The sequence below is a fragment of the Macrobrachium rosenbergii genome, chromosome 5, assembly GCF_040412425.1.
Source record: "Macrobrachium rosenbergii isolate ZJJX-2024 chromosome 5, ASM4041242v1, whole genome shotgun sequence".
Classification (NCBI taxonomy): Eukaryota; Metazoa; Arthropoda; class Malacostraca; order Decapoda; family Palaemonidae; genus Macrobrachium; species Macrobrachium rosenbergii.
Genome location: NC_089745.1, coordinates 28,500,961 through 28,518,460, shown reverse-complemented (window position 1 = coordinate 28,518,460; position 17,500 = coordinate 28,500,961). Strand labels below are relative to the sequence as shown.

The following is a 17,500-nucleotide window of genomic DNA, read 5'->3' as shown; positions in this document are numbered from 1 at the left end:
TTAACAGATAAATCAAGCATGATAAATTATCCAAACTGCCCCATGAGGGTTAGAGGCGCCACCTGTGAGAAGTGGTGACAGTTGGAACTAATTAGAATCTCCACCAGTCAGTGTTACTTTTTAATGAATAAAGTTTCTCTTACTTTCTCTTTTTTCTTTTCCCTTAATACTCAGGGGTCGGAACTATTTTTTCTCCCCTTTCTTTCGTCTGGACGATATTAAGCAACTCTCATAACCACAGTCATTTAATCTGCATAATGTCTCTTGCTAGATTGCGTTACTCCGCATTTTCTTTTCTTTTTCCCCGTCTTCGTCTGAGCTGAATATATAGGATGAAAACTCACTCTAAGGGTGACAGTTGCCGAATCCTCACACTCCCGCACCTACTTTTTTGTATGCTTGCACACGTCCTCACGCAAAGTTGTCAGATTAAGCTCATGCTAAAGACACGTTCACTATATGCTGAATATAAAAATACACAAAGTGAATACACATCCACACATGAGTATAACAGTTAATTTATCTTCTTTTAAAGGCGCATTAAAGACCAAACCGCAGGAAAATCTCTATAATTTCCCCGTATGATTTATATTGCAATAATTCTATTTCCCAAAAATATTCAATGGAAAAGATAGCCAAAATCTACCTATATATTTCTGTATATTTGTCGAGGGCGTATGTTCGGCCAGAAGTTGGAGATTGGGGTCAAATTTAAATAACGGTCAAGGCGAAAAAGACGACTTAACGGTATATCACCCCTTACGAGGCTGTTCCTAAGAAGACAAGTGTGACGACCATCTGCTTAGTAATTCCCGTGAGAAGCATAAACTGAGAAAAATGCTTAACATAATTCATCAATCCGGATGAATATTACCTCCAATGATACAATAAACTTCTAAAGACAAATACTTCAAGCGTGAAGATATACATATTATATATAAATTACACGCACATATATATATATATATATATATATATATATATATATATATATATATATATATATATATATATATATATATATATATATATATATGTCACAAATGTCGTTTAATATCCAATTCACTAAACCTCGGGAATAACTTACACCAAGGGGAATTATAATCGATAGTGCTTCGTCACCAGTGGGTACCTCTCTTAATGGCTCAATGGTCAAAAGCCAAAGTAAATCGTTGTTTATTAAACAAGCGGCAGTTCGAATCCCACTGGTGACCTACCACTATTAAATTAAAATTCCACTTTGGTGTAAGTTATCCTCGAGGTAGTGTGAACTGGATATTAAACGACATTTGTGACCTAACATTTGTGAATATGAAAAATATCACGGAGTATATGACAAAATTTCGTATATATATATATATATATATATATATATATATATATATATATATATATATATATATATATATGTGTGTGTGTGTGTGTGTGTGTGTGTATACGCATATATATGTGTGTGTGTTTGTGTACGCATAAAACACAAATATTGGGACGATCATGGCCAATATTGGTATTTGGTCTTAATCACAAAACGCATGTGAGGAACCTATCAAACACGAAAGCAACCCTCAAAGGGACGAAGATTTAAAGAAAACGAAAACGATCCAGTTCAAAATCCAAATCATTTTCAGCTGCCATTTCTATTATGTTCTGTTTCCCACGAGAACTACTGACATTGTGTTCATTTATCTGTTGTTCTAGGCCCGATATTTCGTTACATCTTTCCGCATTATTTCTGGAATTTCAACCTTACCTGGGATCACTCATCCAATTTTAACAGACTGTAATGAGTAGAAATCCTCTGAAAAATATCATTCATAAAACGCTGACAATATAATAAACAAACACATGAGAACCAAAAACAAGTACCACTGCAAGAAAGACGGAGCCGGGACCGTGCACGAGGATCCGAACGAACCAGCCTAGTTCATGCCAGGATTATAATGTCCGTCTCACTCATTCTGTTTAATTAAGATCACGCCTATTTGAATAGAACACTGCTGCCTTACGAGACTGCTATTACGGCTCTGTGCAGCTGTTGGTTTCTTCGGAGGCACCAGAGACGGGCTACTTAATGAATTGTAAAAGCGAGGCAAGAATCGTTCCGGCAATATTGTGTTCAAAATGTCTCCTGGAATGGCAATAGCTGCTCGTGCGATTCCCTGCACTCCATTCCGGTAAAAGACTCGGATTCATTGTAAAGCATATGTGAAAATGTAAGAGGAAATAAGCAGGCATCTTCACACGATTTTTTTACAAAACAGAATTATATATATAGCGATGCATCTATAAGGACTTCGTGAAAGCGAAAGTTTTAGTACTTTTAAACGGATCGATTTCAGCAGGGGTGATGCAATGACAACTTTAAAGTATTGTTTTCCATGTGTGAAATGAAAAACTCATTGTTCATTTCCTACCACAGCAGAGTTTCCCAGAAAACGCATGAACTCTGTTGGGTCAACTGTGATACTTGGAAGTATGAAGTAACAAAAGATCCTCTTTAACTGCAAAGTTTTGGAAAAGAAGAGGAAAAATATACACCACTTTCTTTCCCAAGAACAAAACGCTTTCACAAGCATGACAAGTAAATACATGAAAGCCAACGTTGCCACAGAAGTTGGCTGAGTACCTTTTGTAGTCCGCGTACAGGAAGTGAAACAATAAGGAAGTGAAACAATATTTTTATACCTGTATATAATGTGTGATAAATGAATCAAAAAGGAAAGAAGAATAAAAACAAAGAAAAAATAATGTGATAATAATCATATATATATATATATATATATATATATATTATATCTGCGTGTGTGTGTGTATATATGAATGAAAAAAGGAAAGAAGAATAAAAACAAAGAGAGAGAATAACAGTGCAAAGGTCCATAATAGGGGGGAGCTGATAGCATTGAGAATTTCATTTGCCGACGTAAAAATATAATTCCCCCTGCCCCTTCTTAAACAACCATAACTAAGAAGAATTACTTACACCAACAAGTAATAACAACTCTGTTCTTCAGTCTTAAGAATTTCATATAATATGGTTCCATTATACTTTGTTTCAAATCCATCATGATAACAACCTTTCAATAATAATCCTATTCATTAACACAAACCTTTAAATATCCTGCGGCCTCTAGAATTTCCTTGTACTTGTAACTCAGTCCGTTCAGTATTTCTTCTTTTTCATTTTCGCTTTACTGCAACATCAGTTCATCACCGTAACATCATCACTGACCTTTTAATTCTTGTTGAAATCAGTCTCTAAATTTCTCTTTTTAGAAACAACCTTCATCAAACAACTTTTTCTAAAATCAACAACTCGGGTTATATACACTGGGTTAGGGAAACATCGTTTACACATTTCATCCCCTATACAAACGGCAATTTTCTCATTAATTACCATTACGGTAAACACAACAAAATAAGAAAAGTACAACAAAAATAAGAAAAACTAATGAGACATGAAAAGTAAAGACACGTGAATAAACTGGAAAAGAAAATTACTTTTTAAAGGAAATGCAATAATGTGTCAAATAAAATAATAAAAACGGAGAGAAGCCATAAAATTGTTTAAAAATACAATAAACATAAAAGAGTAACAAGAGAAGTTCTCATGCCCCAAAGTAAGAACACCTTCCTTTACTGTTTTCGAAACATAACCAAAAGGAACAAAATGAAATATGGAGAACAATCACTTATAGACAACGCATGAGAAATCAAGAAAGGGAATGATTATTACTATCTAATTTTACACCGGCCTACTCTTATAGGATCGATTCTACCCAATAAACTGACTTTACTAGCTATAACAATATCAGTTTACATCGAAATTCCCCGGGCACTTTTAGGAGACTTCCACAATAAAAATAAAACTTACAGCACAAGTACTTATTGAACTCTATTCACTTGCGACACCGTTAGCGCTACTGGCATTCCAGCAGACTAGGAGTTTCTACGAGACCCGTCACTGTAGCTGCAATAAAGACTAAAATTGGAGAATGGGTTTCCCCTGAAGACGAGACTATACCAATCTCGAGATGCACAATACATTGTCGCATTCTCCTACCTACTTCGACATAACCTATTTAGCAAAATTATTTTCCACAGCTTTACAACGTTAACTTTCAAAATCCGAATTCCTCCAACCTGTACTCTGCTTTCTCATGTGCTTGCACTGTTTATGAAGATGGGGTTTGGAAAAGATTGGAACCAAAAAATTTTTCGAGACTTAGAAGCAAGGGTTTCACGTAAACTAAGGTTATTCTTAAAGGAGGAAATAACTTTTCCGAAACATCTCGGTTAAAATCGTCCGGTGAGAGGAACAAAGGTCAATAGGCTACAAGGCAGAAAAACAGTGTCAGTAGAAACGTTAGAGATGCTAAAAACAGCAAACAATATAGAACAAAAAATTAAGAGGAAAACAGGAAACCATTCTAAAAAATGGTAATTCGGAAGTTTTTCCCAATTTCCAGTATAAGAGTTAAATATAATAGTGACGCACACAATACATATATTACATACATTGTGTATATATAAATGTATATATATCATATATATATATATATATATATATATATATATATATATATATATATATATATATATATATATATATATATATATATATATATATATATATATATATATATATATATATTAGGCAAGGCCACAGGAAAAATGAAAGAAAGAGTACCAAGCGCTTTCGTGTTCTTTCAACACATTTTCGAGGTACAATGTGTACCTCGAAAATGTGTTGAAAAGAAATCTAAAGCGCTTGGTACTCCTTTCATTTTTCCTGTGGTCTTAACTAAATATATTGTCACGCGCTATTTAGTGACATATAAGCATGCATATATATATATATATATATATATATATATATATATATATATATATATATATATATATATATATATATATATATATATATATATATATATATATATATATATATATATAAATATATATATATATATATATATATATATACATACATATATATGTACAGTATATAATATATATATATATATATATATATATATATATATATGTATATATATACATATATATATATATATATAAATATATATATATATATATATATATATATATATATATATATATATATACATACATATATATGTACAGTATATATAATATATATATATATATATATATATATATATATATATATATATATGTAATATATATATATATATATATACATATAATATATATATATATATATATATATATATATATACAGTGTATATATACCTTTTCTTTCATATAGGGAGTGACTCCAGCTGTTTAAATCATTTATCTGTATGGTATATAAGTTACAGAAATCTTGTAATATGTTTAGCATAGGTGAAAGGATGGATCAACCTGTTTTGGGACAGTTTCCTCAGTTGGAATGGATGAATTAATGAATCATGAAATTTAGGCAATAATGCCAAGCATTCGAGTGCTTTCAGTCATTCAGCTCTCAAGATAGGGAGATGCGGAAAATAAATACGAAGTGCAATGATATAACGGTGAAACCGTAAGGAAGCCTCACAGTTGTACTGTACAGTAAGTTCCAAAAGTGAAGCTACAAATTTCAAAATTGATCGTACTTCTTTAGAAACTCGTGGGTTGCTAGTTAGTATATTTTATTCCAATTATTGTCATCCTCTTTATCTGATAATAAGTATCAGTGATTAACTGTAGAACCACAGAAGGTATTTCCCCAGTGAATGGTCAATGTTAGTTCAATAACTGTTTATTAAAAGAAAGAAAAAAAAAGAATCCTCCCCAAAAAAAAAAGAATTTCCCCGTAGAAACATCTGCGGCTCTCAATGCGTGATATCGAGTGTTCACCATTGAGTGGCAGCAGGAACCTAAGCATCATATCGAAAGTTGTTATGATTTCTTTTGATAAAGCACAAAGAAGTTTAGCATTTGATTGAATGAAATATAAATAAGACACAAGTTGGTGTGGAAAAAAAAAAAAAAAACGAAATCCAAGTTCTATGCGCGTTTAGCATTGGCTACATGGTTAGGCCTATTTCAATAATCAAGGAAATATATTTTCCAGCTTATTATTTAATAAATTGAGTTGTTTAGATATCTAGATGGTTGTAAACATGATTTTCCATTAATTAGGTTTCATTATCAAGTCAGGGGAAATGAGGAAGTCTAGGCCTAAGTTAAGTCAGGGGAAGTGAGGAAGTCTAGGCCTAAGTCAAGTCAGGAAAGTGAGGAAGTCTAGGCCTAAGTCAAGTCAGGGGAAGTGAGAAGTCTAGGCTTAAGCCAAGTCAGGGGAAATGACGAAGTCTAGGCCTAAGCCAAGGCAGGGAAAGTGAGGAAGTCGAGGCTTAAATCAAGTCAGGGGAAGTGAGGAAGTCTACGCCAAAGTCAAGTCCAGGGAAGTGAGAAAGTCTAGGTCTAAGCCAAGGCAGAGGATGGGAGGAAGTCAGATAATTTTCAGTTGTTTTCGGTCAACCTTGGTGGATCTTAGACTTGAATGATTTGGGAACACTTTTATTATTTGGAGAAGCCCTCTGTATTTGTAACGGTTCTATATTTGTAATGGAAAACCTGTTTGCAATCAAGTTTACCCTTTCAATATTGGTTACTTTCTGTCAGTTATTGCAAACATAATGAAGGAGGGAACTGATTTACCTGTTTATTCAATATTACTGGCTGGCGATGTGGGTACTGGGGCAAAGTCCCCCCCCCCCCCCGCCCCAACCCTAGTAGGACGCGGCTGGTGATTCATAGGTTGGGTAGATAATGTTACGTTTGTGTCGTGGGTCGAAACCGAAGCCAAAGCTGAAGTAGGGCCCAAATGGTCGGGTCCTAGAAGCTAAAATCAGAACTACCAACCACACCCAACTTCTCTGTTGAATCTAGGTGCATTCATGGTTGATTATGTTTAAAGTTACGGAGATTTTCCCTTTATATTCTATTTATACTTGCATGGCTTTATGCATCTTCGCTAAAATAATTGTTAATACACTATGATATTAAATATTTACTTCCACATTGCTCGAAATATACTACGGTAATGTTGGTTATCCTGTGTTGAACGAAAATTTCAAATTGTTTCGTTTCTATAGTTTGAAGTAATTACTATATTTTGAAATAATTACTATTACCGTAATTTTTTCTTATGATTGTTATAAATATCATAGATTTGATATTTGTGCATCATAGTTAGCTTTATTTTAGTTGACAGAGGTTTCAATGTAGAAAAAAAATAAGTTTTTCAGCTACGAGTTGAAGTTGCCAGTTAGTGATTTTCGAACGAAATCCTCTGAAATATGTAGCTTCACTTTTGGAACTTAATGGTGCATTGGAAAGAGAGCGTGATTTTTTTTTTTTTTTTTGTAATTAACAGATGGAGAGTAAGGACACAGTAAGTGTTGGGGTGTCCGACGCCAGGCTGTTAATTCATTTTTATAGTGAATGAAGCAAAACTGCCTCTTATAAGAACACGGACTAATGTTGAAAATACTTATAATTATCTCTCTCTCTCTCTCTCTCTCTCTCTCTCTCTCTCTCTCTATATATATATATATATATATATATATATATATATATATATATATATATATATATATATATATATATATATATATATACAGTATGTATATATATATATATATATATATATATATATATATATATATATATATATATATATATATATTTTATATAAATACAGTTTTGTACGCGTTTCTGTGTGTGTATGTATATGAATGCATACATGTATATCTCTTTAGTAAGAGACGTTTGGCGAACGGCTGGTCAATGGAAATCTATTAAGTTCGTATCCTCGGCACCTCCTAGTTCAAGTGGTTTTATGAGGAAACTTCAATCGATAGCCAACAAATTCGTCATCTTCTCCCTCATTTGCATCTTTCCTCTGCTGTTTCTGCTGAAAACGCATCTGCTTCTGCTTTTGTGTCCCCTGCTTCTGCTGCCTCAAGTGGAGGACGGCCCTGCTAACGTCTTCCTCAAAGGAGGTCACATGAGGAAAATTTGAGACCGTATCGAGTGCCGTATTAAAACGAAAGTTTTTCTTCCCGCTGTCTTTATGATAATTATGGATTTGGCGAGAGAGAGAGAGAGAGAGAGAGAGAGAGAGAGAGAGAGAGAGAGAGAGAGATAAAACTTCAATACTATTACTTTTACAATACTAACAATCATCATATAAAGAGGGAGATGATGAAAATACAATGACGCATCATAGGAATTTTTAAATATGAAGAACAGAAAAAGAACTCCACTGGTCCCATCTGTATGCTTATGGAAGAATAAGCTAAGGAATGTGAGGCGGATAGTAACGGGAGAAAATTAAATACTATTTTTTATATCACTGTCTTTTAACTTCAACTCAGTCGTGGGGTCAAAATTTTCTCCTTTATTCATTTAAGTGTGAAGTGAAATCGACGTTTATGGAGGACTTTCAGAGAGGTCGTTGTGTCAGATGGCCTTGGAGGTAATGATAATGATGATGATAGTAAATACAACCCAATTACTGAATCGATATCATATTACTGAATATATTAAATCTGGACATTTTAAAAACTCTTGAAAAGAGCTGAATGAAACTAAAGGGCTTATTACAGCTCGATTTTTGGGTATTTTTATCAATCGTGTCAACGGAAGCGATATGACGGAATAAGAGACATACTGAGTATTTTCTTTTAATAACCTCAGCTGAGGTATTAATAAATCAAAGTCACTTGCAAATAAACCCAAAAAATTATAACTGAATAAATTATTTAGATACATGAAACTAATGAGGAAATATGGACGCCAGTATCTTTTTCTATGCGACAGCAAGAATTGCATTCAAACCCCACCATCACACTGACATAAAATCCAAGAAGGATGACTGGTTACCCCATACTAAGATCAACAACTGTCTTTGAACATTATCATAAAATACTACTCTAACCTGTGATTGCTTATTCTCATTTTTAAACGCTGATATCAGCGAGTTGCGCCATGTTACATAAAAGAAATGTTGAAATGGCTTCATAAATACAATGTATTTGTAACAGCCACAATAACCTCTTAACTAACTTGTCGATTTCTTCACACCTTTTGAATACGCTTATTAAATCCAAGCCTTAGATCCTAATGAAGAAACAAATGAAGAGTCTCTAACGCCCATGACAGGATTAGAATCCGCACCCGATGTGTCAGAATGAGGCGTGAAGAAATCGAAAAGTTGATAACTCACTGTGGCTATTACAAATTTATATAAATCCTTTAAAAATGACCAGTAGATTCTATACATATGTTTTCACTAATGTTACTCTCATCCTAGCACTCTAAGACATTTTTTTTACCTTAATTTCCTACAGGTGCTGGAATCGGAGGCTGCGATGGTGACTACGTTGGTATCGAGGAACCAAAGTTACCGAGGCGTGGAGGGCGTTGGTGTGGGGAAGGCTCAGGTCTTAATGTATATTACAGCGAGAGCGATTCTGTTGCTGTCACTCTACATGCCGCCTCGACCACGCAGGGAGAGTATTTCGATAATCCCCTGAAATTTAAAATCAGGTTAGCTGGATTCAAACCCAAGATTTAGAGTGTTGCTTCTCTAGAGAAATTTATGATCCAAATCGCACAAACTGAAACACTACACGTTTTTTTTAATTACAGTTTAAAACCGGGCCGGTGGACCCAAGATCTCCAGTTACTGATACCATGTGAATTCTTTTTGTAATTTGTACTTTCGAAGACAAGAACCAAATCCGACAGTAATACAATTTGTGTCTATTTCATGCTTGGAATTGAAAGTGTAAAATCATGAAGTATGGCTGCAAATCTTATTGTGGTTTTCATAATTTATTTTAAAGAATTTCCTCTTTAAATGTTATTAACAAGAATATTTCAGTACCTGCGTACCTCAATGCTGTCTCGGTGTTTTAACTGTAATTTAATTTCATATACATCTCATAACTGCCATCAAAAGAAAGACCTAAACGATAATTGTTCATCAAAATATCTGGGAACTTTTCTTTGCTATCTTTCAAAGGAAGTAAAACTGATTTTCTAAACTATACGGGTTTCTGTCGGTAACTGACAATCAATAACCTCTTCTTTTGAAATGACAGTATGCACATTTCTCTTGCAGATATAAATATCTTCGCCGTGAGCGAGCTCTTGTGCGTTATGGACGAGGAGGCTTTGAAAAATATAGAGGAGAGCCAGTAAAGAACAGCGTCTGCAGTCGCATGTTTCAGGGCTGCAGATCACGCCAGTGTCGTCTCCAGTCACCCAATTTCCCTGGCCTATATCCTCGGAATGTTACCTGTTACTATTTGGTCAAAGCCCTACCTCCAACAGCACCGGACATAATACCAGTCGTGAGCCTCAGTCAAGACAATGATCGATTGATACAGGTTGGTCGTCAAGGCCATGGAGGTCGGGTATCACCAGAATCAAGGTTGAGACAAGACGTTGAGTGTCGATCACCAGACGATTACCTTTTAGTGTATGATGGTGGCTCAATGACGTCACCCTTGCTTGCAAAAATTTGCGGCACTGCTACCATACCTAACATTACCTCCAGTGGTCCAGAAATGCTTGTGGTATTTCAAACAGCAACCTCTGGAATGATGAATCATCTTCCTAATTTAGTAACTGGATTTGAACTTGAAGCAAATATTCTTTACATGAAGCAAAGTCCAGGTAATGTGAATGGTTTACACTGTAAGCATACTCTGAAAAGTTTTGGTCTCACCAGTGGAGCAGTTCTTAGTCCTGTTTTTGCAGTTCCTGCCAATTCTTCCTGTAGTTATCATTTTGTAGGCAGGCGGAATGAGGTGGTGTGGATATATTTCACTAAGTATTACAGAGCAGGAAAAAGGAATGCTATGATTAACTATTTACCATGTGAAAATCGATTGGCAATTTATGATGGTGATGGTCCATTAGGATCTCAAACCGGAAATCCTCATCTAATGGGAGAATATTGTGAGGAGCAGCAGCCACCAATTTGTGTTAGGTCTAGACAGAAAGGAACCATCAGCCGACCTTGTTCTACGAAGGAAAGTTTTCTTTCAACTGGTCCTTCCCTGTTTGTAACACAGGAATTTTCATACGGTACCAGCCTTCTCCCTCTTGAATATGAAATTCACTATGAATTTGTAAACGTTTTTCAGGAACATAAAGAACCTGAGAGTGATTGTGACCGCATTTTTACAAGCCATAAAGAAATGAAAGGACATTTCGGTTCTCCTAAAAACATTTTTCTATATGGAAGAGGGGGAAAGTCTTCCTTGTTTTGTAAATATATATTTAAGCCCATGAGTGGAGAAGCAATAAAACTGAAAATCACAAATGTTGTATTTCGTGGTAACATGTGTAAGACAATTCACAATTTTCAAACAAACCTCTACGAGTGCATCGCACGACTCTCTGGTTCTGCTGTCTTAGAGGCTTGGGAAGAGCCTTGGAAACACACTCGCCTTCCTCTTGGCTGTGTGTGTAATGGTGGTGTTAGTCCTGCCACTTTTGTTAGTCATACAAGTTATGTACAACTTGATTTTATGATAAAAGATATGAGCTGGAGTCAGGACTTTAATGACTTTTACTTTGACGCTGAATATGAATTCATCAAGACAGAGAAGTGCCCTGATAAGCGTGTTCTCAATGGTTCAACAGGGATTGTTCTTATACAGAGTGATCTGCATCACAATGCTTGTTATGAATATCCATGGAGAATTAATGCGAGGGAACATACTCATCTTTATTTGAACATTCCGGGCTACCATGCCTCAAGTCAGCGCTGTTCAACACAAAATCGACTTGTAATATATGGTAGTCATTCTTCACAGCCACTGAAATCTGTCTGTCCTGAAGAAAATGTTGTTGACAGTGTGGAGATGTTCTCCTCTGGATGGAGTTCCCAGATAGACATGATAGAACCTCGGCCAGAGAGTTTCATCATCCGTTACCTTGCAAGAGAACCTGGAATCTACCAGCTAACTTGGCTGGAGGTACGTCGTGAGCCCAGACCATCTGCTCTGGAATCCCTCAAAAGTGTGGATGGGCGAGGGAAGGGAACGGTGGCTTCGTGCACCCATCTGTGCCCAGAATTAGATGCTTGCATCAATCCAGAGCTGTGGTGTGATGGAATGGAACACTGCCCCTCAGGAGCAGATGAGCTCCACACTGCTTGTCTATATTTCACCGTCCCTTGGTTCTACCTTGCTCTTGGGGCTGTAGCAGTCTTGATATCTCTTCTAGTGTTTGCCTCTACGCTGGTGGCTGTAAGAATTTATCAAAGGGGAAAAGTGAAGAGAAAGAAGAAGAAAGAAGCCCAGAGGCTCATGACCAGAGAAGTCATCCTTCCTATGAACTTTCACAAAGAAAACATATACTGACGTCACTGAACCTACAGGTGGAGCTGACCTTCACCTGTTCTTCCTTTAAGTTAATTCATTATCATCCTCTTCTACTCGAACTAAGAGCCATATTGTTGAGGCCAAGTTTTATACAGATTTTTGTACTATTTATAAACAGTGACACAGTTGATATCTATGAATTTTGTATATAAGCTTAAATATATATGACTGTTTTTGTTTAAAATTTAGGAAACGTGTTTAGGTAGTTAAAAGCTGTATGCCATTAGAATATTTTCTAAAAATAAGTTTGTGGTAGTAGTATTAATACTTTACTTAAAATCTGTCGCCAGGCCTTATGGTGAAGGGAACTTTTCATTGGGAGCATTAAAGTAAATTTTTTGGCATGCCAGTCATTAGATCAACGATAACCTATGAAAGTAATCCTCGTATGTTCTTCACTGTCCATACTATGGACTTGAGCTACCTATTTTCAGTACCACCTTCCATAGAGGTACGCAACTACTATCCTGGACTAAGATTAAACATGTGCCCTTTGTATCCAGACACGAAAATCCTTTTAATTTTTTTCTTTATTCATGAAACACTCTAGCTTAACTCCATTTTTAGGATGATCTGAGGAGAAATTTTTTTTCATTAAAATCTGTTTTCAAATGGATACTTGATATTCATTTAATTGTCAGAGCTAATGTGGGCTATCAGCTACACGAAATAGACACTGAGAAAAAGTTTAATAATTCTCCAAAATCTCGGTGTTAGTGTTAAAGCACCACCACTAGGCAAAAGCCGCATAGATTACTGGGCATAATGAAATGAAACACTCTAGCTTAATTCAATTTTAGGACGCTTTAAGGATAAAATTATTATTTTAAAACTCAAATGAATATTTAAATTCATTTAATTATCTGAGCTGATGCACGTTGCCAACTGTAAGATATGAAAACTGAGAAAAATACATAAACTCCCCAAAATCTCAGTGTTAGTGTAAAACTGCCACCATTAAGCCAAAGTATCATGGGTCACCGGGTTTTGTGAAATAAGTAAGGTTGCCTACGCACTAAGAAATTTAGTCTGTTGCAAGCAAGTGCTGGCAGTTATTGTTTGAAAAGTAAATTACTACAGTACTGTAAAAATAAATATAGTAAACAAAGCCTAATAGTAAAAAATAACGCTTTACAATCCCTGGACACTACAGCAATTGACTGCAGCAGCTCAAAGTAAATGTGAATATAAACCTTCCAAAGTTGATGGATAAGTGGCACTTACACCTTATGCTACACGAGCTCTCTTCATATGGCCATAATCATATGGCTTAGATGTCACATGTATCTTAGGTGACAAAAATTTCTTGATGTTATGGATACACAAGCAGAACCAAACTTCTTAATGTCAATGGTATTTCCCACAATTACAATTATATTGTAGGAGGCGTTATATTCAGAGCAACCCTGAGGATTCCCAAGATGTCATTAGTCATGTACAAATACTAGACTGAATCATCATTAAATGTAGCCCAGACCACTAAAAGAACTAAGATTTCTACTAGCACTGAAAGCCCGTAGATGGCATGAAAGCCCAGATATGTCACGAATACCTGCAGACTGCGTGATTCCCCACCCCCTTGGGGATAATAGCTACATAGGAACACAAAACCATCTTCCCAAAACAGATGTTCCCTTCGTAGTAGTGTTAGTCGATGGAACCTCTTTTGTTTACCCATGGATATGTTAAATATAATTGTGATACAAATTGTTTATAACACTGTATAAAGAGTATTTACACATATCGAATGCTGTTAAATGTCTGGCTGTAGTCTGGTGTGTATATATGGCGCCCGATTTTTATTTCTTCTTTTGCCAGGTAGTGACCTAAAAAATGGTGTTTGAAAGTATCGAGCAATCTCCTAAGAAAAATATTACAGGTATAAAAGAGTGAAATGTAATTTATAATAAGTGTTAAGTTAATGTATTCATACATGATATTTATTGTACGATAAGATTGTTGTTTAAAAACACATAAGGTTATTAAATGAACGCTTATACCCTCCCGAGCAGTCACGCAAATAAATTTCATAAATTTTCGCTTTACGGAATATGTGCAAAAATAAACAGACAATAATGAAAGAACACCTTCGAGATACACAAACACTAGATTCTAGACTGACAAATGGGTTTGGTTTTCATTGACAATAATTGCCAAATGTTAATGTACATAACTTCTAATGCAGGTGAGCATTCTCCATGGACAATGAAATGCCATTTGTCATCGTCTAGTGTTATTCTGTCGCTTCCGTTTAGGTAATACCTCCAGTGTTGAAGAAAATAAGAAGTGAACTCTGTTAACGATTCTGATATCAGCATTGTAGGTCAGGGTAAAATAACTAAGTGAATGATCGTTGTTTTTAAAAATTTTTGTGATAAAAATCTTAAAATTTACTGTATCTCAAATTTCGAAGTGCCAAGTATTCTTATAACTCATTCATGGAACATCAGTTCACCCGAGAGACATTCAAATGAGGGGCAGGAAGTTTTAAACCTACATCATATTTGTATGGATGTCCTTGAAAACAGATGATGCGACTTCGTTGCTCATAAAAGAGGAATTTCCTAATTCGTGATAAAATATGTCATTTTAAGAAAAAAAAAAAAAAATATTGTTAATGACGAGTGATCAGGCTCAAATACTAAGCTGAAACTAAAAATGTACCTAGCTTTCAATACAAAGTAGAACGCTCTAACGTGAAATTACTCAAACCCTTCAGATCCTTATTCATTTTTGAGTGAGTATAAGAATAGAAAAGAAATCTTGTTAAACACAAATGCTGTGGTAAAACACTGCAGTTTGTTGAATGCAAACACACAAAAGTTCACGTTTGAGATTATGTTGATACCTAAATGTCAGCAGCAAATGCCGTGGGGAAAAAATGCCAGAAAATGAAAAGATACTTTCCCCAAAGGATGTTTCGGTGAAAGAAAAAGAATGTATTATGTTTGAAAAAAAATTCCAAGGTTCAGACAACTCCTAAATCACAATTTCACTGTAAATAAAATAGTTGTAATTGATTCTGTGGTAAAGAAAACTGACTTTACGAGTATATCAGAAAAGGTTATTCAAGAAAAAGAGAATATATACAGTTTACAGTAAAGGAAAAAAAGTAGAAATTCATTCACAATAGCCCAAAATGAACACACTGACTTCACTGGAAGAAAAATTTAATTGTTTTCATAGTGATGTTCTCGGGGGATCAGTGTTTCACTTATAGTAATGATGAAGTATAAACCACGGGGAGACACATCTCTCCAATCTCGAGTAGGTGTCGTACTGTGAGGGACTGGGAAAGTGGAGGAAGGAAAATGTGAACATGCTGTAGAAACCCTTACATGTGTCCTAAATGTTATTGTATTTTTGTACCGTAATTTTGTAGAATGAGTATTTTTGTAATAAAACATGATGCTCCAGGTATAGAGTTATGATTAGATGACCTATGAGAACATGAGGTATCAAAAGGATTTCAATAGGGCAAACAGTTTGCGCCCCCCCCCCAAAACTCCTCCAATATTTATTAAATTTCGCTTTCTTTCACTTCAGTTAATTTCTGCTAATATCCATCTCCTTCTCAGTTGGGGAGAGGTTCCACTTCGCTTTACGTAAGCGGACTTCAGGTACCAGTTGCCCATCCTTGAAAAAAAAATCATCAATCTATCATTTGGTATATAAAAGTGTACATTTAGGTGAAGGGGATCAAATCTTCTGCCAGATAAAGTCAGTGAATAAATGAAAATTATTTATTTTGCATGTACTGTATATGTCTTCTAAGTGACAAGATACATATATATATAAATTACAAGTATCAAATTAAAGCGTATACAGATACTTACGTTTTTATAAACATATTTGTCCACTAACTGATTACAAATTAATACGAATACGTTGCATGCATTATATATATATATATATATATATATATATATATATATATATATATATATATATATATATATATATATATATATATATATAATTATATAATATATATATATATATATATATATATATATATATATATATATATGCATGTATAGCTCATTGCTATGGCACTGAGTTTGCGCTAGCAAGTTCTGTAGCTTGATCCCAACCTTTGTGAACTCAGTAGTTTGCATAGTTTCTATGTGTACCAAGGTCAAGATAAGGATATAAGGTTATTAACCTCATTTATGGAGACTTACTGAGAACTGGAACGCTTCAGGCTTCAGCTATCATCTCTTAAGAGTAAAAATGTGCAGTAATATAATCATGTAATATATATATATATATATATATATATATATATATATATATATATATATATATATATATATATATATATATATATATATATATATATACACACACACACGTGTGTGTGTGTGTGTTTTGTGTGTTTCACTGCCACATTCATGCCGCAACTCCTGAATCGTGGATGTACCATTGTGAAGAAAACTTTCCTCAATATCTGCTGCTTCCCCTTGTATACACCTGCACGAAAACATCCAGTGTATCAGTAGTACACTGAACCCTACATAGATTGTGCCTTTCACCTACATAACTCTCATGCTCGCTTTCGCTTCCGCACTATTAAGGCCCTTTCTTTCTAAGACCTCTTTCACAACTTATAAACTGTATATTCCTAGGGCTTTTCTCCTACTCCCACGTTACGTTTCCCGGTTAAATACTATTTTTCATTAAACTATTGTCCTCCATCCCTTCCACTCCAACAAATCATCTCAAAATACTTTGATCCATACTTTTAGCTATGCTAATCTTCCCCCTACCATGTATCAACATATTTCTAACCATTTCAATTCTTCCCATGTCATGTACAATACACACACCATTCACTTCAGTAGCATTAACCTATTATTTATCATTTGCAATCAACATCCATTTCAGCTCTCAATAAAGGAAAAGAAGAGCGTTTCCAACAATCCATCCATACATTCCGCCACTCTTCACGGTCTCTATCACTCTATGACTTCCTTGTTTCAGTTATTCTTTGACTCACTTCTCTTCGCACTCACCCATCGTCCGTTACCATGACTTCCAAATATCTATACGAATCAACCGCTTAACCTTTGTATCATCCATATTAACAATGG

The 17,500-nt window shown here is 34.9% G+C and overlaps 1 protein-coding gene and 1 long non-coding RNA gene across 3 annotated transcripts in view; one reads left to right on the top strand and one right to left on the bottom strand.

The window, feature by feature from the left end:
- Positions 1 to 15,485, top strand: part of LOC136838631 (uncharacterized) — a 259,640-nt gene extending 244,155 nt beyond the window's left edge. The window contains exons 5-6 of the mRNA XM_067103920.1: positions 9,357 to 9,555; positions 10,133 to 15,485. Of these exons, the coding sequence (XP_066960021.1) occupies positions 9,357 to 9,555; positions 10,133 to 12,386 (2,453 nt within the window). The 3' untranslated portion in view covers positions 12,387 to 15,485. The remainder of the gene's footprint in view (positions 1 to 9,356; positions 9,556 to 10,132) is intronic.
- LOC136838632 (uncharacterized) overlaps positions 1 to 17,500 on the bottom strand; it is a 242,049-nt gene that overhangs the window by 156,525 nt on the left and 68,024 nt on the right. Inside the window, exon 6 of one of the 2 annotated variants that reach the window (XR_010853058.1) lies at positions 9,342 to 9,538. This is a non-coding gene — a long non-coding RNA (uncharacterized lncRNA). Of the gene's footprint in view, positions 1 to 9,341; positions 9,539 to 17,500 lie in introns of those variants that run through there. The other variant, XR_010853059.1, reaches the window with a different exon arrangement.